This window comes from Ranitomeya variabilis, chromosome 4 (genome assembly GCF_051348905.1).
Source record: "Ranitomeya variabilis isolate aRanVar5 chromosome 4, aRanVar5.hap1, whole genome shotgun sequence".
Lineage (NCBI taxonomy): Eukaryota > Metazoa > Chordata > Amphibia > Anura > Dendrobatidae > Ranitomeya > Ranitomeya variabilis.
Window position 1 is genome coordinate 756,991,488 of NC_135235.1, and position 27,167 is coordinate 757,018,654.

Genomic DNA, 27,167 nt, shown 5'->3' on the forward strand with positions numbered 1-27,167 from the left:
GTGGAGTGTAAAGAGCGGAAACCGGATTGTAAGGGGTCGAGAAGAGAGTTATCCGAGAGATAGTGGATTAGACGGGAGTGGAGCAAGCGTTCCAGGAGTTTAGAGATGAAGGAAAGGTTAGAGACAGGTCTGTAGTTAGCAGTGCAGTTCTCATCCAGGGATGGCTTTTTAAGTAAAGGGGTTATGATGGCATGTTTAAATGAGGAGGGAAAGATACCTGAAGAAAGAGAGAGGTTAAATATTTTAGTCAGGTGAGTGGTGACCACTGGTGAGAGAGACTGCAGGAGATGTGAAGCAATGGGGTCACTGTTGCAGGTTGTAGGCCGAGCAGAAGCGAGGAGCTAGGAAAATTCTTCTGAAACAGGCTCAAAGATGTCTAGTGAGCTTGGGGTGTGGCAGGGAAGGGGATCCAGACACTGAGGAGATTGGGCTGAGATATCCTGATGGATGTGGTTGATTTTTTCTAGGAAATAAGTGGCCAGATCCTCACACTGAGGTTGGTGATGGGGGCCTGTACTTTAGGTTTCAGGAGGGAGTTTAAGGTTTCAAAAAGTCGTTTTGGGTTGTTGGATAGTGAGGTGATGAGGGTGGTGAAGTAGGAGTGTTTGGCCAGATAAAGGGCAGATTTATAGGTTTTGAGCATGAACTTATAGTGGATGTCTTCTGCTAAGAGAGATTTTCTCCACTGCCGCTCTGCACACCTTGAGCAACGCTGAAGAAAGTGTGTTTGCATAGTGTGCCAGGGCTGCCGTTGTCTGTGTCGGGTCTTTCTACATGTAGAAGGTGCTACTTCATCTAGGGCATTCTTCAGTGTATTATTGAAGTGTGACAATGCTAAGTCTGGACAGGAGAGGGAGGAGATAGGGGCTAAAGATGTGTGGAGGTTGTCTATAAGCTGCTGGGTATTAATGGTACGTGTATTCCAATAAGTGTGGTAAGTGGGGGTGACCTGGGTGAGAAGACAATTCTTGACAGAGAAGGAAAGAAGGTTGTGGTCCCAGAGCGGGAGCGGGGAGTTAGTAAAGTCGGGCAGCGATCTGGGACGGAAGAAAACCAGGTCCAGAGTATTCCCGTCCTCATGCGTAGGAGAATTAGTAAACTGTGAGCGGCCGAATGAAGAAGTTAAATAAAGAAGATGAGAGGCAGATTGGGAGAGGGTATCATTGATGGGGATGTTAAAGTCTCCCATGATGAGGGTGGGGATGTCACAGGATAGAAAGTGAGTAAGCCAGGTGGCAAAGTGGTCTAGAAACAGGCGGGAGGAGCCTGGAGGGCGATAAACAACCGCCTCTCACAAGGAGAAGGCTTAAAGAGTCTGACGGCGTGGACTTCAAAGGAAGGAAATGTAAGTGAGGGAACCGGGGGGATGACCGGGAAAGCACATTGTGATGAAAGGAGCAAACCAACATCTCCACCCTGTCTGTTCTCAGGTCTGGCGGTATGTGAAAATTTCAGCCCACCAAACGAGAGAGCGGCAGCGGCGGTGGTGTCTGAGTGCTGGATCCAGGTTTCTGTAATAGCCAGAAGGTTAAGGGAATTAGAGAGGAAAAGATCGTGAATGTAAGTTAGTTACACATAGACCGTGCATTCCAGAGAGCACAGTGGAAAGCGATAGGAGAAGGCATGCTCTGAATGTTAGTAAGATTAGCAGGGTTTCTATATGCAGCTGGAGGAGAGGAATGTATGCTGGTGGAGGGAGGCCCAGTGTTGGGGGAGATGTCTCCTGCAACTAGTAGAAGGAGAAAAAACAGAAAGAGCAGCTGGTGGGATGATTTGTATGAACGTTTTGAGTGCTGCATGGAGGTATTGGATGGTTTGGAGTGGGTAAGAAATGTCAGTAGAGTCTCAGAGTTATACATGGGAGAGGGGAGAAGGGAGGGGTGGATATAGAGAGAGTGCCCAGAATGTGTTAAAGCGCCGGTGAATTGTGAGAAAGCAGAAGTAAAAACAAATAAGAAGCAGATTGATATGATCAATGCATAATGTAGTATGACTGACCAAGAAGCATGATTGTTTGAAAAACTTATGTACCTTACCTGTCTCCTGCCCTGTCCAACTGCCATTGTCTAACTGCCAAGCACTTTATACTGTTGCACACGCGACCCCGCGCACGTGCTATCCCAGCCAGACTAAATATATATGAAAGGACTGCTAGCATCAGGAACCAAATGGCCACAATCAGCAATTAACCAATTAGCATAAGGGTACTGTCACACAGTGCAATTTTGATCGCTACGACGGTACGATTCGTGACGTTCTAGCGATATCGTTACGATATCGCAGTGTCTGAAACGCAGCAGCGATCAGGGACCCTGCTGAGAATCGTACGTCGTAGCAGATCGTTTGGAACTTTCTTTCGTCGCTTGATCACCCGCTGACATCGCTCGATCGGTGTGTGTGTGACACCAATCCAGCGATGTGTTCGCTTGTAACCAGGGTAAACATCGGGTAACTAAGCGCAGGGCCGCGCTTAGTAACCCGATGTTTACCTTGGTTACCAGCGTAAACGTAAAAAAAAGAAACAGTACATACTCACATTCCGGTGTCTGTCCCCCGGCGTCTCAGCTTCTCTGCACTGTGAGCGCCGGCCGGCCGGAAAGCGAGCACAGCGGTGACGCGGTGACGTCACCGCTCTGCTTTCCGGCTATGGTGCTTACACAGTGGAGAGAAGCAGAACGCCGGGGGACAGACACCGGAATGTAAGTATGTACTGTTTGGTTTTTTTACGTTTACGCTGGTAACCAGGGTAAACATCGGGTTACTAAGCGCGGCCCTGTGCTTAGTAACCCGATGTTTACCCTGGTTACCCGGGGACTTCGGCATTGCTCCAGCGCCGTGATTGCAAAGTGTGACCACAGTCTACGACGCTGGAGCGATAATCATACGACGCTGCGACGTCACGGATCGTGCCGTCGTAGCGATCAAAATTGCACTGTGTGACAGTACCCTAAGGCCAGAGCAGGCATTACTATGCAGGGTAAACAACCAATGTTGAACAAGGCCATAAAACAGTGGGAAAAAAGGAAAGAAAAAAAAGCTTTGAACACTTTAAATCAGAAACCAAAAACAGAGGGAAAATAAGCAACACAGGAGTGATGGATACATTTCCATGAGCAAAGCTTGCTAGATATGGTTCTGTTCAAACTTGCAGTCAGCACACAAATGGATGATGGATACATTACCATGAGCAAAGCTTGCTAGATATGGTTCTGTTCAAACTTGCAGTCAGCACACAAATGGATGATGGATAAATTACCATGAGCAAAGCTTGCTAGATACGGTTCTGTTCACACTTGCAGTCAGCACAAAATGGATGATAGATAAATTACCTGTGTGAAGAAGAGAGGGACATCAGCTTCAATGCCATTGTCTAACTGCCAAGCACTTTATACTGTTGCACTTAATATCTGTTGCACACGCGACCCCGTGCATGTGCTATCCCAGCCAGACTAAATATATATGACCCCAAACACACCTCCAGGCTGTGTAAGGGCTATTTGACCAAGAAGGAGAGTCATGGGGTGCTACGCCAGATGACCTGGCCTCCACAGTCACCAGACCTGAACCCAATCGAGATGGTTTGGGGTGAGCTGGACCACAGGCTGAAGACAAAAGGGCCAACAAGTGCTAAGCATCTCTGGGAACTCCTTCAAGATTGTTGGAAGACCATTCCCGGTGACTAGCTCTTGAAGCTCATCAAGAGAATGCCAAGAGTGTGCAAAGCAGTCATCAAAGCAAAAGGAGGCCACTTTGAAGAACCTAGAATATAAGACATATTTTCAGTTGTTTCACACTTTTTTGTTAAGTACAGAAAAATCTTTAAATGAGGTGTGTCCAAACTTATGGTCTGTACTGTACCTGTGTTTCATCTCCTCCTGTATATAGTATATACCTTTGTGTCAACTCCCCTGTATATAGTATATATTTGTGTGTCATCTCCCCTGTATATAGTATATACCTGTGTGTCATCTCCCCTGTATATAGTATATACCCGTGTGTCATCTCCCTTGTATATAGTATATATCTGTGTGTCCTCTCCCCTGTATATAGTATATACCTGTGTGTCATCTCCCCTGTATATAGTATATACCTGTGTGTCGTCTCCAGGTTGCCCCCGTCTGTACACGGTGGAGGAGCAGTGTCCCCGCAGCACACAGCATTTCAGTAATACCATTTAGTTAGACATTGTATAGAAGGAGTCATTTAGAGCAGCATTAGTTGTAGCTGTATAAATAGGTGTACAGTGAACCCGGCATTGTCAGGGTGACGCTGTTACACCAAGTAAAATGGTTCCTGGGTTGGAGAAATCCGTCTTGTGTTTCTTTCTTTAATCTGTGGTTGAAGTTAATGAGATGCTTCATGCCAGACAAAGAAGTTCCTGATTCTGGGCCCCCTGCAGTCTGTGGCAGAGGGGGGTCTGTGTCGGCACAGTAATAAATAGTGTTATTTCCAGCTTTACAGAAGGACAATAACACCATAGAAATGAGAAGAATAATAGGCCTCAGTTACCACAACTGTCTACAAGGAAACTGTTGCTCATAGCAGCCAATCACAGCTCAGCTTTCATCTTCTAAACAGCTCTGGTGAAATGAAAGATGCTTAGTGATTGGTTGCTATGGGCAACACAGGTAGTGTAAGCTGTTGTGGTCAAGAAGATGTGCCTATGAAATAGATATATTAGATATTATATGGGCTTTGCGTGTGGAGTGAGTGTGGCTATGCGGAGTGGGCGGGGCTATGTGGAATGGGCGGGGCTTCATACACACATACATATATGTAAGTATACATGATTGATTACCACTTCTGTCTCTGTAACAACAATCCCCTTTAACCCCTTTACAACACCAGCCATAAACGTACGCCGATGTCAGACTCCCTCCCTTTGATGTGGGCTCCAGCGCTGAGCCACATCTTTTCTGGCACATGTAAGCAAGCGCGCCAGAAATCCCGCTCATCAGTGATCCTGTCACATGATCGCGGCTCACCGATGGGTTGGCAAGACAACCAGAGGTCTCCAGCATAAGTCTATGGTTGTCACTGCCGGATTGCTATGAGCGCCGCCCGCTAGCCGAAAATGCAGGGACCAGGGATCGTCTCGCCAAACTCTCACTCTAGCTTTTTGCCCATGTTAAAAGGACTCAGGCAACACAGGGTGAGGGTAAAACAGTGTGGCAATGCTTTATTGTACCACAAAACAGGCAGATAACACATAGAACAGTCCCAGCAAACATCCCAAGATGGTGCACATTAGAGTCTCGCACTTCCACTGACTCTCGCCGGGATAATAGCAGCTGTGACTACAGATCTTCCAGGGTCGCTACCCCACCTGTGGCATGCACAGAGAGGAGGTAACTACAAGAGTAGGAAGATGACAGTCCACTGAGTCCATACAAGCTACAAGGCCAGTGGATCTGAGGATCACAACCTGGCTTCATATTCCAGGGTCGGTTACTCCACCTGTGGCACGCACACAGAGAGGAGGTAACAACAAGTGTAGGAAGATGACAGTCCACCGAGTCCATACAAAGTACAAGGTCAGTTGATCTGAGGATCACAACCTGGCTTCTCCTAACGTATCCAGCGATGGTCTATGGAACAGATCTGTATTCTTCCAACTGAGGCTGAAAACCCCTAGGTCGTTACCTATAGAATGATAGCTCTGTGTCCCTTGTAATGGAGCCATGATGTAAAATGGATGCTGTCCTTTCTCTGGTCCTTTTGAGATGTATGGATGTCTTGGCAGAATCTCTCAGGCTGTTTCTCTCAGTATCTTTATATAGAGGCATGTAACCTATTTTTAGACTTAACAAGTGGCCCTCATTCAGTATTTACATAAAGGGTAAGAATGCAGATGAGATCAAATAGCATTACTTGATTATTTAAATTATTTGCATAGCTTTTCCCTCTCTGCTTTAGAAGTCAACAAACTGGCTCAATAAAACAATGCATAATTAGCATAACAGCAAACATCACTAGTGATCAAGGATAAGCCACAATAAAAGTCAATATTCCAGGCTTAAGGCCCCGTCACACTTAGCGACGCTAAAGCGATCCCGACAACGATACGACCTGTCTGGGATCGTTGCTGCGTCGCTATGTGGTCGCTGGTGAGATGTCAAACAGTGAGATCTTCCAACGATCGCTGCTGCGATCTCACTGTTTGACATCTCACCAGCGACCTGTAGCGACCTGTACAACGATGTCACATGGGAGCTATTATGACGATTCAGTGTCTGAGTCGTCAATGAGGTCGTTGGTAAGGTGTCAAACACAGCGATGTGTGCTACCCAGCGGGACCTCAACGATCAAAAAAAGGTCCAGGCCATTCCGACACGACCAGCGATCTCACAGCAGGGGCCTGGTCGCTGCTGCGTGTCACACATAGCGAGATCGCTACTGAGGTCGCTGTTGCGTCACAAAACTTGTGACTCAGCAGCGATCTCGCTAGCGATCTCGCTTAGTGAGACGGGGGATTTACACTAACAAAAGTCTGTTTTCTTGACCAACCAGAAATCAACACTTTAAATTTGAAAACCAACATACAGATAACATTCTATTATTCTTCATTTGCTAAAAATAGTTTTCTGGTTAATTAAGATACAATGCTGTATGTTGCTGGGTCGTGTCACACTGGGCCAGTCACTCCGTGACATTTTCACACTAAATAATGGCACAGATCATCCATACATTATGGTTGCACATATCCCTAGTCTTTATAACGATATTGCACTCATTCCTTGACAGCATGGCCATTAGAAGCTGCTATTGATCTTTGCAGTAGGTAAGTTTTCCCTGAGTGGTACATATTGGGCCATCTGAAAACGGAGTTTAGCCTAGGACAGTTTGCACTACTAATTAACAGCTGTTACAATAGCAAACTAGGGCAGTCACTATAGGAGAAAACACAAGAACTATACTGTATTGTCACATACTATCTATTCCTGACACTGGAGTGGCTTATAAACTTATGAAGTATATAGTTTGAGGTCTGGGATCTGCCAATATGTGGCTGGTTTTCTGACTGCTTCGGCTAACATGATACATGGTTTTAATTTTTTTGTCTAGTTTTGCTTAAATATAGTTCAATATCAAATAGTCTCCTGATGAGTCGCCTTTGGTGAGGATGATGAAACCCGTAGAAATGAGAGGCTTGGAGCGTGAGTGTGTATATGTCACCTTACCGTATATAATGAAATGTGGGGTACATGTTCTTTCTATTAGTCACCTACTGACTAACCTTCAGGGGGTAAATTATGGGTATAGTTTTACGTTTGGAATTAATAAAGTTTAGTTTTATCCTTTTGTCAACAAACATGAGGAATGACAAGAGATAACTCATTTAAGAAGATTCAATTTTCGTTAAACCTATGCTAACATTATGAACATAAAAAAGGCTTCTCCCCTATGTGATGTATCTGATGTTTATTAACAGTTGATTTCCAAGTAAAGTATTTCCCACATTAAGAAAATGAAAAAGGCTTCTCTGTGTGACTGCTCTGATGCCTAACAAGAAGTGCTTTCCTGTTAAAACATATCCCACATTCAGAACAGGAAAAAGGCTTCTCCCCTGTGTGAGTTCTATGGTGCCTAACCAAATCTGATTTCTGGTTAAAACATTTCCCGCATTCTGAACAGGAAAAAGGCTTCTCCTCTTTGTGAGTTCTCTGGTGACTAACAAGATTCCCTTTCTGGTTAAAACATTTCCCACATTCTGAACAGGAAAAAGGCTTCTCCCGTGTGTGAGTTCTATGGTGCCTAACCAAATCTGATTTCTGGTTAAAACATTTCCCGCATTCTGAACAGGAAAAAGGCTTCTCCCCTGTGTGAATTCTATGGTGAGTAACAAGCAGTGATTTACGTGTAAAACATTTCCCACATTCTGAACAGGAAAAAGGCTTCTCCCGTGTGTGAGTTCTATGGTGCCTAACAAAATCTGATTTCTGGATAAAACATTTCCCACATTCTGAACAGGAAAAAGGCTTCTCCTCTTTGTGATTGCTCTGATGTCTAACAAGATGCCATTTCTGGATAAAACATTTCCCACATTCTGAACAGGAAAAAGGCTTCTCCCCTGTGTGAATTCTATGGTGAGCAAAAAGCAGTGATTTACATGTAAAACATTTCCCACATTCTGAACAGGAAAAAGGCTTCTCCCCTGTGTGAATTCTATGGTGAGCAACAAGCAGTGATTTACATGTAAAACATTTCCCACATTCTGAACAGGAAAAAGGCTTCTCTTTGTGACTGCTCTGATGTCTAACAAGATGCCATTTCTGGATAAAACATTTCCCACATTCTGAACAGGAAAAAGGCTTCTCCCCTGTGTGAATTCTATGGTGAGCAACAAGCAGTGATTTGCATGTAAAACATTTCCCACATTCTGAACAGGAAAAATACTTCTCCCCTGTATGAGTTCTATGGTGCCTAAACAAATCGGATTTCCGGATAAAACATTTCTCACATTCTGAACAGGAAAAAGGCTTCTCCTCTTTGTGAGTTCTCTGGTGACTAACAAGATGCCATTTCTGGATAAAACATTTCCCACATTCTGAGCAGGAAAAAGGCTTCTCTCCTGTGTGACTTCTCTGGTGAGCAACAAGCAGTGATTTACATGTAAAACATTTCCCACATTCTGAGCAGGAAAATGACTTATTTGCTTTAGGAGCAGTTTGTCTTTTAATGCCTCGTTTATGACTTTGATTTTCCTTAGTAGTTAGCAATGAATCAGAAGATGGGACCTGTTTCATCGGACCAGATGACAGATCTTTGCTGTGAATGGAAGATGATATATCTGGAGTAATGGCATTCACTTCAGTTGTATCTTGTAGGATCTCAAGATCATCAGATTTAAAAACTGAAGATGTCAACTGTCCCTCTGATCTCCTGGTACAGTCACCTGCTAAGATAAAAAACATTTTTTCATTTAAATAAAATATCCTTGAGTTTTATATTTTTGAACATTTCAACTTAAACCATCCATAAAAATGGCAAGCTTTGTAAAAACTTTAATTATTTACCAAGACAATGACTGTTCACAGTCTAATAGAAAACCTTGTTGGATGAACCAGTAGTGTGTGGTGTTCAACTGTTTGTTCATTCTGCCTCCCAAATATTGAATAAAAAGAATCAATCAATGTTATGTAGGCAAAAATAATATCAATTCTCATCTCACAAAAAACAAAGTCCCCTGTCAAGTCCATCATCGATTAATGGATAAACAGAGGTTAGAATATAGCACGGAGAGTCTCCCAATAATTAAAACATAACTTTTAATCACTAAAATAAAATGGACAAACTAACATGACAGAATTAACACAATTGGCAAACCAATTTTTATCTTGAGCACTGGTTTGCACGAGCACCTTATTCACATGTGTTAATTGTGTCATGTTAGGGTACCGTCACACATTGAAATTTTCATCGCTGCGACGGCACGATTCGTGACGTCGCAGCGTCGTATAAGCATCGCTCCAGCGTCGTAGACTGCTGTCACACGTTGCAATCACGGCGCTGGAGCGATGCCGAAGTCCCCGGGTAACCAGGGTAAACATCGGGTAACTAAGCGCAGGGCCGCGCTTAGTAACCCGATGTTTACCCTGGTTACCAGCGTAAACGTAAAAAAACAAACAGTACATACTCACCCGTCGGTGTCCTTCAGGTCCCTTGCCGTCTGCTTCCTGCTCTGAGTGCAGCCGTACAGTGAGAGCAGATCGCAGCACCGCTGCGCTCTGCTCTCACTTTCCGGCCGGCACTCAGAGCAGGAAGCAGACGGCAAGGGACCTGAAGGACACCGACGGGTGAGTATGTACGGTTTGTTTTTTTACGTTTACGCTTGTAACCAGGGTAAACATCGGGTTACTAAGCGCGGCCCTCGCTTAGTTACCCGATGTTTACCCTGGTTACAAGCGAAGACATCGCTGGATCGCTGTCACACACAACGATCCAGCGATGTCAGCGGGTGATCAAGCGACGAAAGAAAGTTCCAAACGATCTGCTACGACGTACGATTCTCAGCAGGGTGTCTGATCGCAGTAGCGTGTCAGACACTGCGATATCGTAACGATATCGCTAGAACGTCACGAATCGTAACGTCGTAGCGATGGAAATTTCAATGTGTGACGGTACCCTTAGTTTGTCCATTTTATCTTAGTGATTAAAAGTTACGTTTTAATTATTGGGAGACTCTCCGTGCTATATTCTACTGATATGCCTGAGGGTATTGTATAGGTGTGACCCATCTCACACTTTTGCGAGCTTTGTAAAACAGGTTCCCACACTATTAGTAGCTCAAAGGCTGTTGAAAAGCAACAGTTTCTATAAACCAATCCAGCAAAATCCGCTCTCACTTCTGAGTCTTGCAGTGAGCTCAAACAACATTTAGGATCCCTGTATTTAGCAATATTATAGTGAGAAGAATCCACTTACTCTGCGGGGTGTGTCTCCTGGAGCACAATCTGGGCACTATGTGCTGGGTAATAAAATGGCAAATGTGTAATTTTGACATCCACTTCGTGCTAATTTCCAGAAAATGGATGTGGATTCAAAATATTCACTCCTACACACGTGGTCAAAATTGTTGGTACCCCTCGTTTAATGACAGAAAACCCCACAATGGTCACAGAAATAACTTGAATCTGACAAAAGTAATAAATCAAAAATCTATGAAAATGAACAAATAAAAGCCAGACATTGCTTTTCAACCATGCTTCCACAGAATTAAAAAAAAAATAAAACTCAGGAAATAGGCCTGGACAGAAATGATGGTACCCTTAACTTAGCTTTGTGACCACCAGCGGTAGATAAGCTTCAGCGCTGCACAAAGCCCTGCCAGCGCCGACGTTTATCTACCCTTTGTCTAAGGTTGGCGATTTTGTGCTCATCGGGACCCCCATGTACCTTATAATGCAGGGATTCTGGCGCACAACACTTACTGTGACCCCCGACCTCATTGAGACTTGATTGGTTCACGTCGTGATGACGTCAGCGTCACACCAGCCAATGAGACAAATCACTAAGAAAGTGTGTTGTAAAAATTAACTTTCCCTGGCGAACTGCCTCATAAAAACGCTGTTTCTCCTCAGATGTCCATTCAGTGAGAGATTAGAGGAGAATCAGTGTTACAAGTGCTGCTGGCAACAGCTGAGTCAGTCAGCGATCTTGTTATAAAGTAAAAAAAACAGATAAGGCAGGTTAGGGTTAGTGCTATAGTTAGGGTTAGTGTTGGGGCTAAAGTTAGGGTTTATTCTAAAGTTAGGGTTAGGCTAAAGAATTAAACTTTTCTCAATTGTCTCCCCAATAATTTGGTCATGTCAGTTTTTTTTTTTCGGAAATAGAAAACAAACAAATAAAATGGCCCATCAGTATTATAGTGCAGAGGAGGCTTATGCACTTTTATGTTCTGACAGCGAAAATAGCGCAGTGCCGGATGGAGATGTGGATTTCGAGGGCTTTAGTAGCAGCGACAGTGATAGCTCAGAAATGAGCAGTGATTCTGGTCCATCCTCACACACAAGGACCAGTACAAAAAGAAGGACAAATAGCGCTTCTGGAGAAATGTCTCCTACTCAGGGAACAATGCCCAGTACTAGCGATGTCCCTAGTGCTCGTGAGTTGGCGCACACCAATGTCCAAAGGGCTTTGCATCTTGATGTAGCATTTCCCAGATGGGAGGATTCGGATTCGGCTACTCCATTTATCCCTAATTTTATTGCCATTCCTGGTATAAATGTGGAGATGGAAAATTTTGGACCAATCAATTTTTTTATAATTTGTTTGACAGATAGCTTGCTAGAGCATAGTGTCCTACAAACAAATTCATGAGTGTCCCAATTCATCAGCCAGAATCCATGGTAATCATGGTAATACGGCCGGACTACACAACCGATAAAGCAGCCACAGCCGGTGACTGAGAAGAATCTGTGACCTCTCTACATTTAGTGGTTACTACTCACCTGGGTGGTCATATGTGGGAAGCTCCTCTTTACACCACTCATCCCCCCTCACATATGTCTCTGTAGTATTAATATGGGTCAGATCTTCACCCTGAAACAAATATTATAAAAGTCACTGACAGATGGAGAAGTCCCATCTATGATCAGCTCTAATCCTGCCATCTCCACCGTTCTCATTACACACGTATAAAACATATAATACTGGTGGATAAAACAAGACTGAGCACAAGACCTTCACCGGCGTCTTCACATCATAGGGGAGATCTCCTGACACCTTCTGTCCATCTACCTGGGGATCCTGAGGAGCATTGGGATCTTCTTGGTTACAGTCCTGTGGAAGAAGAGGACGGGGACATCTCTCTGGTGTTGTCCTCTTACTGGATAGATCTGGAGGAAACACAAACAGGGAGTGAATTCATTCTTTACATACAAATAATTATAGGCCGTGTGTATTTAGTCCTGTCTATTACCTGGAGATGTGAGGGGCTGGGGAACCTCAATTATGACATTCTTGTACAGATCTCTGTGTCCTTCTAAATACTCCCACTCCTCCATGGAGAAATAGACAGCGACATCCTGACACCTTATAGGAACCTGACACATACAATGATACCGTCATCCCCCCGATCCCTTCATAGTGTTACTGTATAATGTCCCAGCATTCCCAGCAGTGTCACCTCTCCAGTCAGCAGCTCAATCATCTTGTAGGTGAGTTCTAGGATCTTCTGGTCATTGATGTCCTCATGGATCAGGGGGTGAGGTGGAGGTCCCGTGATTGGGCTCAGGGGTCTTCCCCATCCCTCAGACACAAGGTCCTGACAGCGATCACTAGAGGTCTTCTTCACCACTGTGTAATCCTGGTAATGGAGAGACACATTAATAAATCTCACTACAAACATTTCCAGAGTCCTCACCTCTCCAGTTCTGTCCATCTGTTATTCCCATAGATAAGAATGATGTAATGTGACGTCATCAGAATCTCTCACCTCTCCAGTAAGCCGGAAGAGGATCTCTAGGGTGAGGTGTAATATCCTCTCCACCATCTTGTCTCTGTCCATATCCATCCTTGATGGGTAAATCAGGAAAATGTTCTTTTGTAGAAGATCTTCACTGAGAGGATCCGATATTGTAGAGACCTGAATGAGAAGATGAGCCGATGTAACATCATAAGAATCCTGTGTAATAATACAATTACTGGAGATAATAAGGGAAACATATGAGGAGATTTATTATTTTACAGTATTTAGTTTCCTTCTTTACATCTACTAATAAAACCTATATATTTAGGCCACAGACAACAAGCAGTTTCTTCCTCGGAGTCGGCAGCTGAATACGTTTCTCATAGACTCATCTTCCATAACGCTAATTCTCGTCTCATTTACCGACCCTGGAATCGGCATTAGCAATACTGCAGGAGATATTCATTACACGCGACATGAGAAATAACTACTTCATGATGAGGACGACATCTTCATCTTCTACTACGGCTCTAGAGACATATTTGGCCAGAGTCGGTCACTGACTCCATCACCACCGGCCGTCTATATGAAAGTTTCCCGTCTTCCCCGCACTGTAATCTTCTACCACGTTAGATCTCAGATCTGATTCACACACAGAAGTTTGAGGCTTTTAGAAAAGCTTTTTTGTTTCCACAATCAATGCGGACAGAAATGATCCGATCCCAAAGTCTCCATGTACAGTGATTTATGGGGTTTATTTCTGGCCTTAGGCTTTCCTATATTACAGGAAAAACACCAGAAAAAAAACAGATATTAAAATGTTTCTAAAGAAAATTGTCTCCAACAATTCTTGTAAAAAGAAAAAAACATGGAAAAAGCAGAAGACACATTTTATAAATTTTAACATGTTAAACATTTATTAAAAAGAAATTAATATTTTTGTGCCCCAGAACATAGATGTGCACCGCAGGGACAGCACAGATGAGCCTTCAACAAAAAGCCTGGCAGTTTAACCACTTGCTGCTGTGGAAAGCAAACATGGCATCTAAGAAGGTGACAGAGTTTGGCTGAACGCCCCCCGCCCCCAAGTACTGGATAGTACGGGGCGGCCTAGTTATTACGATACTTACATGCCTAATAATGGTGTCTGGGCTGCAATGTATGAAGGTCTATTAGGCCGGGCCAGAGGCCTTTTACCGCCCCCATACACATTAGACTAAAGTTCCATGAAATCACTGATTTCGGGGGTTTGGGCGACTATATAATGTATTTGGGGCCTCCCGACAGATGATGTCAGGGCAGAGAAGGATCTGACATCCTGAATTTCAGAGGATAATCCGTTTGTTCTTCCTGTAGATAATCCTCAGCTAGAGGAGTCTGGAGGCGACTCTCTCATACAGACCCCAGGAAAGCTGGAATATTTGTGTGTATGGGGGAGTCGGGAGAGATGGCCGTCTGCCAAATGACCGTTCAGCCAACTCTTATCTCATGTGTATGGCATACCTCTCAACTTTGGAAGAAAGGAAAGAGGGACAAAGTTTGCGGCACGCGAAGCGGCAAATTGTAGGCCACACCTCTGACCACACCCATTTCACAACTAGTCACACGCATATCCACACCCCAACACACCCATTTATCACAGCTGATCACACTGTTTCATAAACAATAATTATAAACAAAAAAAAATGGCCACACAGTGCTCCATACTGTATAATGGCCACACAGTGTTCCATACTGTATAATGGCTACACGGAGGCCTCAATCATGTGACCCTGACTCCTCCCCTCATGTGACCTCATCACAGGTCCTGTGTGCACAGAGCAGCCATATATGTGGTGTGCTGCTCTGCGGGTGGAGGGATGAGGCTGAGGCTCACATTGCAGTGCGGGAAAAGTGAGATCCCGCCTGTGACAGTGAGGTAGACTGTCAAAATCGGGACTGCCCCAACGTTTTGGGGAGCCATACCCAGTTATTGTAGATCCGAGGAGGCGGAGACAGATGTGGGTACATCCACTTTTGAAGCAACGGATCAATAAAGGCCATTTCAACCATCTGTATGCTGCTCTGAGGACAAATCCAGACAAGTTCTTCAACTATTGTCAGATGAGGATACAAACGTTTGATATTTTGTTGGAGATTTTGCGACCAGGGATCACCAAGAAGGACTCCAGGATGCACAAATCTATTTCTGCAGAGGAGCGCCTTATCCTTACGTTACGGTATGTATAAATCCTCTTTTTACAAATACTGTTTTTACTTTCTTGGTCTTACCCCTTTTTATAATTAGACCATTAAATTGTTATGTAACTTCAACATCATTTGTGCTTTTATAATATTTTAGTTTTTAGATCAAAGCCATCGCATGTCCTTAATGTTTGATTAAACATGGCATCTTAGTTATCTAATCTTAGTTTTTGACTATATTACACTGTAATGTGTTCATTTTGTGTTTTTTTTAAGCTTTTTCTTTTAGCTTCCTTGCCACTGGCCTTTCATATGCGGCACTGCATTTAGAGTTTTTACTGGGCAAATCCACAATTTCTGGAATTGTGCGGGATACATGCTTGGAAATCTGGAGAAGACTCCATCAAGAGGTGATGCCTGAGCCTAAAATGGCAGACTGGTTACGTATTGCACAAGGGTTTCAGGACACGTGCCAGTTTCCATACTGTATTGGTGCTCTGGACGGAAAGCACATCAGTGTGCGTAAGCCGCCGAGCTCAGGGACCCAATTCTATAATTATAAGCAGTTTTTTTTTTCTCTGTAGTGCTGTTGGCCCTAGTCGACAGCAACTACAGGTTTATAATTGTAGATATTGGGGCCTATGGTAGAACTGGAGACTCTAGAGTCTTCAGTTCTTCCATTATGGGTCGGCGGCTGCGCAACAATGATTTGGATCTCCCACCCCCAAGTCACATACCAGGGTCTAATTTGGATGCGGTGCCTTACATGATGGTAGCAGATGAGGCGTTTCAGTTATCAAGGAATGTCATGAGGCCCTATCCACGGAGAGGCCTGGACTACCGGCGACAAATTTTTAATTTGCTCCTTTCCCGTGCCCGCCGTCTGGTAGAGTGTTCATTCGGCATTCTCACTGCAAAATGGCGGGTACTTCAGTCCGCAAGTCAACTGAGTGAAGGCAATGTCAATGGCGTGATCAAAGCATGTGTTGTTCTTCACAACTTTACAAGATACCATGATTGCCCATCATCTGCTGATGATGAAGTTGATTATGCAAATACTGTCTTGTCTACTACACGTGTTCTTCCTTCACGTCGTCAGCCCTCAGGCCTAAAAGTTTGTGATGTGTTAACAAATTATTTTGTGTCACCAGAGGGATCGACTGTCTGGCAAGACAATGCTGTTTTGCTTTAATCTTTAGTTATATTCTAACTTAATAAATAGCATAATGTTCCTGTTAGAATTGTGTAGTATGTTTGTCCTTACAAAATACTTATTTTGTTAAGTTGTCACATTATGTATGTAGTCAGAACAATACATAACACTCATATTTGTAAAACTATTTTTACTGCTCAAAGCATATATCTAGTAGCCAAAAACATATTCATATCATATGTACTTGTAGGCATATTAACCTGAGCAAACAAGAAAGCATAACATGCCAAGGGCGCAAATAACTTAACACCAAAAACAGCGTAAATGACAGGCCAAAAACTGGTTTGGAGAAATTACAGGTTCTGGTAGGTTGGGGGGTGGTGATGGTGATGGCGGGTGTCCAGCATGTGCGGAACTTGGCCTAGGTGGATGACCAACCTGACTGTCAACCTATGGTATGCCAGATATATATGGAGGGTGGTGTTGCAAGGATCTATCCTGTGTCTGAGGTAAAACTTGATGTTGAGGGTAGAAGTGCATTAAGTCCTGTGTACTGGATTGTCCCATTTGGTCATACCCCCCAATATGGCCATGTCGAGCAGACATGTTGGGACCAGCCTCCAAACGTGTGTCTGTTCAAGTGGTCAGATTGGGCAGTTGCTGGATAATCATAAATTGGCCTAAGTTGGGTTTGTTGGTTGCTTTGGGCAGGCTGTTGTTGTGGAGCTATACGTGGCGGGGGTGGTGCTGCAACTGTATGTGTTTGTTCCGGTGGAAGGTCTTGCACCGCCAGAAGGTTTGTAGATGACATTTGCCAACTTTCGAGGTAGTTAAACACAGGAGTAGGGTTGTTTGGGGGGGTTGCCACATCTATCACAATTTGTATACAACCCCTGGTCCGCAGCCTGAGCGAGTGCGGAATGGGACGTAAGTAGCGGGCAAGACTGCGGAAGTACGCTTCCTCCCCATCATCATGGGCAGCCCTGGCCAAATAGTCCAACACCCCTGTATCCACTTGCCTCCTGGTGGCAGAGGTAGAAGCCACCCTTCTGCGCCGACCACGGTTTGGTCTTGCATTAGGCTGTGGTGATGTATCCAGAGCCAAGGTTGGACTGCTGCTCTGGGCGCCTTCCTCCACCTCTGGATTGGCCTCCTGTGTGGCAGAAGATGCTGCTGCTGGTTGTGGTGGTGGTGGTGGTTGGTTGCTGCTTGTTGGGTGGCCAGATGGTCCAGCCATTTCGGCACCTTGACCAACGGGGTCAATCACCACCTCGGAGTCAGATGCAGTCTCCCTTTCTGTCAGATTTGACTCTGTTCTGGATTTCAAAAAATATATAAAAAAAAAAATTAAAAACATATTCACGTTATAACATGTGTTAAAAATTTTGTGACATGCATGCACTTACGGTCTGAGCTCCATCACCGTTGCAAGAAAATTAAGCCGATCATAATAAAGATATTTTCTTTTTTTGGGTGCTGCATCACCACTCCGCTCAGAAAGTTGACGTTCACGCCAGTATTGGCCCCGGCAACTACGACAGCATCTATTGACATCATTCACTGCAAAGAAACACAAGAATTTTTTGAACTATCAAGCACATAGCTCCAACAGATACAGGGTTTGCAATCACACACGGGCCCTGGAGCCTAGGGGGACATAAAACTCCCTTCGTCCTATATTAAAGGACTATTGCTACTACATTTCAACCATATTTGTGTGTCATGTTGATGATTTTGCATCCGCAACCAAGAGCTTTTAACATTTACATAACTAATAAACACACCACATATGATGTGTTCATGGTAAGTTTTATCAGGAAACCAATTTTAAACACAATTTTGGTAAAGGATGGTACTTACAAATTTCTTGCTGAACCTCATGAGGTCGCTCATCAAAATCGGGGAACATGCGGCGACAGATTGCCCTCCATGCTGCGTCTTTACGTGCACGGTCCGCATAATGTGCGTTGCGTTGGTCCCATAATTCTGGTCTATCATGGACCAGAGCAATCAGCATTTATATGCCTGGCCATGCTGCTACACAGTACACTCCGTGGAGGCGTGCTTCCTGCTTTTCAATCCAGCGTGGCCCAGAAATTAGCCAAAGCTTCCTGATAATGGATGATTCAATTTCCTGTCACCTGGAGAAGTCTTCCGTATTTCTCGCAATGCACACGCATGGTCCGTGTGTAATCCGATTTTTTTCTCGCACCCATAGACTTGCATTGGCGATTCTCGGCCGAGATATGCTGACAATCGCAGCATGCTGCGATTTCACTCGGATCCTGAATACGGCCGAGAAAATATCGGATGATGGGAGCTGCACCATTGATTAACATTGGGACGAGCGCTATGTGATTTTTTTATCGCATTGCACTCGTCTGTATTACGGTCTAGTGTGACCCGGCCTTAAGAGGAGACTTTGTGCAGCAGGTCTTCATGGTAAAATAGCTGCTAGGAAACCACTGCTAAGGACAGGCAACAAGCAGAAGAGACATGTTTGGGCTAAAGAACACAAGGAATGGACATTAGACCAGTGGAAATCTGTGCTTTGGTCTGATGAGTCCAAATTTGAGATCTTTGGTTCCAACCACCGTGTCTTTGTGCGACGCAGAAAAGGTGAACGGATGGACTCTACATGCCTGGTTCCCACCGTGAAGCATGGAGGAGGAGGTGTGATGGTGTGTGGGTGCTTTGCTGGTGACAATGTTGGGGATTTATTCAAAATTGAAGGCATACTGAACCAGCATGGCTAACACAGCATCTTGCAGCGGCATGCTATTCCATCCGGTTTGCGTTTAGTTGGACCAACATTTATTTTTCAACAGGACAATGACCCCAAACACACCTCCAGGCTGTGTAAGGGCTATTTGACTAAGGAGGAGAGTGATGGGGTGCTACGCCAGATGACCTGGCCTCCACAGTCAACAGAACTGAACCAAATCAAGATGGTTTGGGGTGAGCTGGACCGCAGAGTGAAGGCAAAAGGACCAACAAGTGCTAAGCATCTCTGGGAACTCCCTCAAGATTGTTGGAAGACCATTCCCGGTGACTACCTCTTGAAGCTCATCAAGAGAATGCCAATAGTGTGCAAAGCAGTCATCAAAGCAAAAGGTGGCTATTTTGAAGAGCCTTGAATATAAGACATATTTTCAGTTGTTTCACACTTTTTTGTTAAGTATATCATTCCACATGTGTTAATTCATAGTTTTGATGCCTTCAATGTGAATGTACAATTTTCATAGTCATGAAAATACAGAAAGATCTTTAAATTGTATATGTATGTATGTATGTATGTATGTATGTATATATATATATATATATATATATATATATATATATATATATATAATAGTCTAAGGGGCACTTCCGTCTGTTTGTCTGTCTGTTTGTTTGTCTGTCACGGAAATCCCACGTCACTAATTGCTGGTCACGACCAATCTGCGATGGGCACAGTCCGGCTGTGAATTCGCCCCTTCCTGCTCTGTCAGTGCCCCCTCCATACTCCCCTCCAGTCAGCGCTAACACAGGGTTAATGGCTGCATTACACCGCGGTGTAACGCAGTCCGTTAACGCTGCTATTAACCCTGTGTGACCAAATTTTTACTATTGATGCTGCCTATGCAGCATCAATAGTACAAAGATCTAATGTTAAAAATAATAAAAAATCATTATATACTCACCTTCTGGCGCCTCTCCCGCTCCTCGCGACGCTCCGGGCCATGCATTGCAGTCTCGCGAGATGATGACGTAGCGGTCTCGCTAGACCGCAATGCATTCTTGGGACCGAAGTGTCGCGAGGAGCATCGCTAAATGCCTCACCTGGATCCGGGGGCCGCTGGAAGGTGAGTATATAACTTTTTTATTTTAATTCTTTTTTTTAACAAGGATATGGTGCCCACATTGCTATATACTACGTGGGCTGTGTTATTTACTGCGTGGGCTGTGTTATATACTGCGTGGGCTGTGTTATATACTGCGTGAGCTGTGTTATATACTGCGTCTCTGCGCTATATACTACGTGGGCTGTTCAATATATTACTACGTGCGCTGTGCTATATACTATGTAGCTGTGCAATATATTTGCGTGGCTGGGAAATATACTACGTGGCTGTGTTATATACTGCGTGAGCTGTGCTATATACTACGTGTGCTGTGCTATATACTACGTAGCTGCGCAATATATTATGTGGCTGGGCAATATACTACGCGGCTGTGTTATATACTGCGTGAGCTGTGCTATATACTACGTGAGCTGTGCTATATACTTCGTGGGCTGTGCTATATACTACATGGGCTGTGCTATATACTACGTGGGCTGTGCTATATGCTACGTGGGCTGTGCTATATACTACGTGGGCTGTGCTATATGCTACGTGGGGTGTGCTATATGCTACGTGGCCTGTGTTATATACTACGTGGCCTGTGCTATATACTACGTGGCCTGTGCTATATGCTACGTGGCCTGTGCTATATGCTACGTGGCCTGTGCTATATGCTACATGGGCTGTGTTATATGCTACGTGGGCTTTGTTATATGTTACATGGGCTGTGTTATATGCTAATTGGCTGTGGTATATTTCTCTGCTGTATCTGTGCATCATGAATCGTGGTGTGTTAAAGAGGGGGGCCCACTGAGACTCTTTCGCCCGGGGCCCTCAAAAACCTGGAGCCGGCCCTGGCTTCACTGATTGTTCGCGGCTGGCCGGGCGTGACCAATCAGTGACAGGCGCAGTCCGGCCGCGAATTGGCGCGGAATTTGAACCACGCTTCGCTAATTGGTCACGCCCGGCCGGCCGAATCCTGTGTATAAATTGCATTATTCTGAAAACTTCATAAATAAACTACATATATATTCTAGAATACCCGATGCGTTAGAATCGGGCCACCCTTTAGTCTTCAATAAATGCACACGTTTATGTTGATATTTTGGACACTTTTCTTATCCCATCAATTGAAAGGATGTTTGGGGATGATGAAATCATTTTTCAAGATGATCATGAATCCTGCCATAGAGCAAAAACTGTGAAAACGTTCCTTGAAAAAAGACACATAAGGTCCATGTCATGGCCTGCAAATAGTCCGGATCTCAATTCAATTGAAAATCTTTGGTGGAAGTTGAAGAAAAAGAAAGAAAGAAAGAAAGAAAACCGAAGAAAGACGAGAGACTACAAACGTAAGTGTTATCAGCCCCTACCCGATCTCTCCTCATCCCCCCAATCCCCCCATCCCCCTTCCCCCCTCTTTTTTACCCCCTCCATGCCTCTTTGCGCCGCCTCTGTGCGCACGTTTAGCAGCCGCCGAGCGTTGATTGGTGACGCAGTTCACCGATCAACACTTGTGCTCGCTTTTTTTTTCCTCAGCCGCCTTTGCCGAATTCCGTACACCCATCCTGCAGCCGCCAAACTTTGATAAGTGACGCAGTTCACTTATCAGAGCTTGTGCCGGCCGTTTTCCTTTTTTCTTTGTCACCACACCTGTGCGCGCAACAAGCCGCCGCCGAACTTTGATAAGTGACGCGGTTCACTTATCAAAGCTCTCGTGACTGCCGATTTCTTTTCTTTCACATCTCCGTGCGCTCACCCAGCCACCGTGTCTAACCTGTGCCTTCCTTTTCTTTTTTTTTCCCCCATCCCCGTGCGCTCTCCAAGCCGCCGCGTCTAACCCGTGCCTTCCTTTCTTTTTTTTCCATCAACGTGCGCTCACCCAGCCGCCGCGTCTAACCCGTGCCTTCCTTTTCTTCTTTTTTTTTTCACATCTCCGTTCGCACACCCAGCAGCCGCTGAACTTTGATAAGTGACGCGGTTCACTTATCAGAGCTCTCGTGCCTGACAGTTTTTTTTCACATCCCCGTTCACACACCCAGCAGCGCCCGAACTTCGATACCCTTGAGAAAATAAAAAATTGGGGACTAAACGATCATGTTTGAGGAAAAAATAGGATTTTTTATTTTCACGACCGGGCGTTATAAACTTCTGTGAAGCACTTGGGGGATAAAAGTGCTCACCACACATCTAGATAAGTTCTTTAGGGAGTCTAGTTTCCAAAAGGGGATCACTTATGGGGGGTTTCCTCTGTTTAGGCACATCAGGGGCTCACCAAATGCGACATGGTGTCCGATCTCAATTCCAGATAATTTTTGCTTGAAAAAGTCAAATGGCGCTCCTTACCTTCTGGTTCCCCCCCACATATGCGGTATCAGTGTACTCAGGACAAATTGGACAACAAATTTTGCAGTCCAATTTCTCCTGTTACCCTAGGAAAAATAAAAAAATTGTTGCTAAAAGATCGTTTTCATGACTAAAAAGTTACATTTTCATTTTTTCCTTCAACTTTGCTTTAGCTCTCATGAAGCACCTGAAAGGTTAATAAACTTCTTGAATGTGGTTTTGATCAGCTTGAGGGGTGCAGTTTTTAGAATGGTGTCACTTTTTGGTATTTTTTGCTATATAGACCCCTAAATGTGACTTCAAATGTGAGGTGGTCCCTAAAAAAAATGGTTTTGTAAATTTTGTTGTAAAAATTAGAAATTGCTGGTCAAGGTTTAACCCTTATAACTCCCTAACAAAAAATTGTTTCCAAAATTGTTCTGATGTAAAGTACTAAATGTTAATTATTAAGTATTTTGTGTAACATATCTCTGATTTAAGGGCATAAAAATTCAAAGTTGAAAAATTGTGAAATTTTCAAAATTTCCGTTTTTTTCACAAATAAACGCAGGTTTATTTCTGCTAGGGGTTGTATATAAAAGGTGTGGGTGTGTGTGTGTGTGTGTGTGTGTGTGTGTGGCCACACCCATTCCACATAGCAACCAATCACAAAGCATCTTTCATTTCACCAGAGCTGTTTAAAAGGAGCTGAGCTGTGATTGGTTGCTATGACCAACGGTTTTCCCACTCCACAACACCTCAGCAGACACTGACCGGTTGGGAGAAATCTCGCATCCCTGGGAACATAAGCTCCAGCCATTGTCTGCCCCCAGAAAGGAGCAGAGAGCACATGACAGAAATGAATCCCCCTCCTCTATTACTGCCGCGCTCTATTGTTACCGGCGTAGAAAATCACATCATCAGCGGCCACACGCAGAGCTGCACTGCCAGGATACATAACAGCACATCTCCAGGAACTCCCTGCTCAGCGCCACCCAGCTCGGGACTATGGGATGGAGGATGTGTGATGGGTATATGGGCACTGGACTGTGGGATGGAGGATGTGTGATGGGTATATGGGCACGGGACTATGGGATGGAGGATGTGTGATGGGTATATGGGCACGGGACTATGGGATGGAGGATGTGTGATGGGTATATGGGAACAGGACTATGGGATGGAGGATGTGTGATGGGTATATGGGCACAGGACTATGGGATGGAGGATGTGTGATGGGTATATGGGCACTGGACTGTGGGATGGAGGATGTGTGATGGGTATATGGGCACGGGACTATGGGATGGAGGATGTGTGATGGGTATATGGGAACAGGACTATGGGATGGAGGATGTGTGATGGGTATATGGGCACAGGACTATGGGATGGAGGATGTGTGATGGGTATATGGGAACAGGACTATGGGATGGAGGATGTGTGATGGGTATATGGGCACAGGACTATGGGATGGAGGATGTGTGATGGGTATATGGGCACTGGACTGTGGGATGGAGGATGTGTGATGGGTATATGGGCACGGGACTATGGGATGGAGGATTTGTGATGGGTATATGGGCACGGGACTATGGGATGGAGGATGTGTGATGGGTATATGGGAACAGGACTATGGGATGGAGGATGTGTGATGGGTATATGGGCACAGGACTATGGGATGGAGGATGTGTGATGGGTTTATGGGCACTGGACTATGGGATGGAGGATGTCTGATGGGTATATGGGAACAGGACTATGGGATGGAGGATGTGTGATGGGTATATGGGCACAGGACTATGGGATGGAGGATGTATGATGAGTAGTGTTGAGCATTCCGATGCTGCAAGTATCGGGTATCGGCCGATACTTGCTGTATCGGAATTTCCGATACCGAGATCCGATATTTTTGTAATATCGGATATCGGTATCGAAACAACATTAATGTAAAAAGGTGTAAAAGAAAGAATTAAAATTAAAAAAATCGCTATACTCACCTGTCCGACGCAGCCGGGACCTCAGCGAAGGAACCGGCAGCGTTGTTTGTTTAAAATTCGCGCTTTTACTTGCTTACGTGAATTCCCGGCTTCTGATTGGTCAGGGCGGCCATGTTGCCGGGACGCGGACCAATCACAGCAAGCCGTGACGAAATTACGTCACGGCTTGCTGTGATTGGTCCGCGTCCCAGGAACATGGCCGCCATTAACCAATCACAAGCCGTGACGTCACGGGAGGCTGGACACGCGCTTATTTTGAAAAGCGCGCGTGTCCAGCCTCCCGTGACGTCACGGCTTGTGATTGGTCACGGCGCCATATTGCCGGGATGCGGACCAATCACAGCAAGCCGTGACGAAATTACGTCACGGCTTGCTGTGATTGGTCCGCGTCCCAGGAACATGGCCGCCATTAACCAATCACAAGCCGTGACGTCACGGGAGGCTGGACACGCGCTTATTTTGAAAAGCGCGCGTGTCCAGCCTCCCGTGACGTCACGGCTTGTGATTGGTCACGGCGCCATATTGCCGGGACGCGGACCAATCACAGCAAGCCGTGACGTAATTTCGTCACGGCTTGCTGTGATTGGTCCGAGTCCCGGCAACATGGCCGCCCTGACCAATCAGAAGCCGGGAATTCACGTAAGCAAGTAAAAGCGCAAATTTTAAAGAAACAACGCTGCCGCTTACAATCGCCGAGGTCCCGGCTGCGTCGGACAGGTGAGTATAGCGATATTTTTTATTTTAATTCTTTATTTTACACATTTATATGGTTCCCAGGGCCTGAAGGAGAGTTTCCTCTCCTTCAGACCCTGGGAACCATCAGGGATACCGTCCGATACCTGAGTCCCATTGACTTGTATTGGTATCGGGTATCGGTATCGGATTGGATCCGATATTTTGCCGGTATCGGCCGATACTTTCCGATACCGATACTTTCAAGTATCGGACGGTATCGCTCAACACTAATGATGAGTATATGGGCACGGGACTATGGGATGGAGGATGTGTGATGGGTATATGGGCACGGGACTATGGGATGGAGGATGTATGATGAGTATATGGGCACGGGACTATGGGATGGAGGATGTGTATGATGGGTATATGGGCACAGCACTATGGGATGGAGGATGTGTATGATGGGTATATGGGCACTGGACTATGGGATGGAGGATGTGTGATGGGTATATGGGCACTGGACTATGGGATGGGGGATGTGTGATGGGTATATGGGCACAGCACTATGGGATGGAGGATGTGTGATGGGTATATGGGAACAGGACTATGGGATGGAGGATGTGTGATGGGTATATGGGCACAGGACTATGGGATGGAGGATGTATGATGAGTATATGGGCACGGGACTATGGGATGGAGGATGTGTGATGGGTATATGGGCATGGGACTATGGGATGGAGGATGTATGATGAGTATATGGGCACGGGACTATGGGATGGAGGATGTGTATGATGGGTATATGGGCACAGCACTATGGGATGGAGGATGTGTATGATGGGTATATGGGCACTGGACTATGGGATGGAGGATGTGTGATGGGTATATGGGCACTGGACTATGGGATGGAGAATATGTATGATGGGTATATGGGCACTGGACTATGGGATGGGGATGTGTGATGGGTATATGGGCACAGCACTATGGGATGGAGGATGTGTATGATGGGTTTATGGGCATGGGACTATGGAATGGAGGATGTATGATGGGTATATGGGCACGGGACTATGGGATGGAGGATGTGCGATGGGTATATGGGTACTGGACTATGGGATGGAAGATATGTATGATGGGTATATGGGCACTGGACTATGGGATGGAGGATATGTGATGGGTATATGGGCACGGGACTATGGGATGGAGGATGTATGATGGTATAGGAGCACTGGATTATGGGATGGAGGACGTGTGATGGGTATATGGGCACTGGACTATGTGATGGAGGATGTGTGATGGGTATATGGGCACTGGACTATGGAATGGAGGATGTGTGATGGGTATATGGGCACGGGACTATGGGATGGAGGATGTGCAATGGGTATATGGGTACTGGACTATGGGATGGAAGATATGTATGATGGGTATATGAGCACTGGACTATGGGATGGAGGATATGTGATGGGTATATGGGCACAGGACTATGGGATGGAGGATGTATGATGGTATAGGAGCACTGGATTATGGAATGGAGGACGTGTGATGGGTATATGGGCACTGGACTATGGAATGGAGGATGTGTGATGGGTATATGGGCACCGGACTATGGGATGGAGGATGTGTGATGGATATATGGCCACTGGACTATTGGATGGAGGATATGTATGATGGGTAAATGGGCACGGGACTATGGGATGGAGGATGTGTCTTATGGGTACATGGGCACTGGACTATGGGATGGAGGATATGTATGATGGGTATATGGGCCCTGGACTATGGGACGGAGGATATGTATGATGGGTATATGGGCACTGGACTATGGGATGGAGGATGTGTGATGGTATATGGGCACGGGACTATGGGATGGAGGATGTGTGATGGGTATATGGACACAGGATTATGGGATGGAGGATGTGTGATGGGTATATGGACACGACTATGGAATGGAGGATATGTATGATGGGTATATGGGCACTGGACTATGGGATGGAGGATATGTATGATGGGTGTATAAGCACTGGACTATGGGATGGAGGATGTGTTATGGGTATATGGGCACTGGACTATGGGATTGAGGATGTGTATGATGGGTATATGGGCACTGGACTATGGGATGG

The 27,167-nt window shown here is 45.2% G+C and overlaps 1 protein-coding gene across 1 annotated transcript in view; it reads right to left on the minus strand.

The window, feature by feature from the left end:
* Positions 1–7,407: 7,407 nt before the first annotated feature.
* Positions 7,408–27,167, minus strand: part of LOC143766809 (uncharacterized) — a 29,324-nt gene continuing 9,564 nt past the window's right edge. The window contains exons 2-7 of the mRNA XM_077254775.1: positions 12,938–13,087; positions 12,629–12,808; positions 12,422–12,545; positions 12,184–12,338; positions 11,952–12,042; positions 7,408–8,896 (exon numbers count right to left, since the gene is read on the minus strand). Of these exons, the coding sequence (XP_077110890.1) occupies positions 7,461–8,896; positions 11,952–12,042; positions 12,184–12,338; positions 12,422–12,545; positions 12,629–12,808; positions 12,938–13,087 (2,136 nt within the window). The 3' untranslated portion in view covers positions 7,408–7,460. The remainder of the gene's footprint in view (positions 8,897–11,951; positions 12,043–12,183; positions 12,339–12,421; positions 12,546–12,628; positions 12,809–12,937; positions 13,088–27,167) is intronic.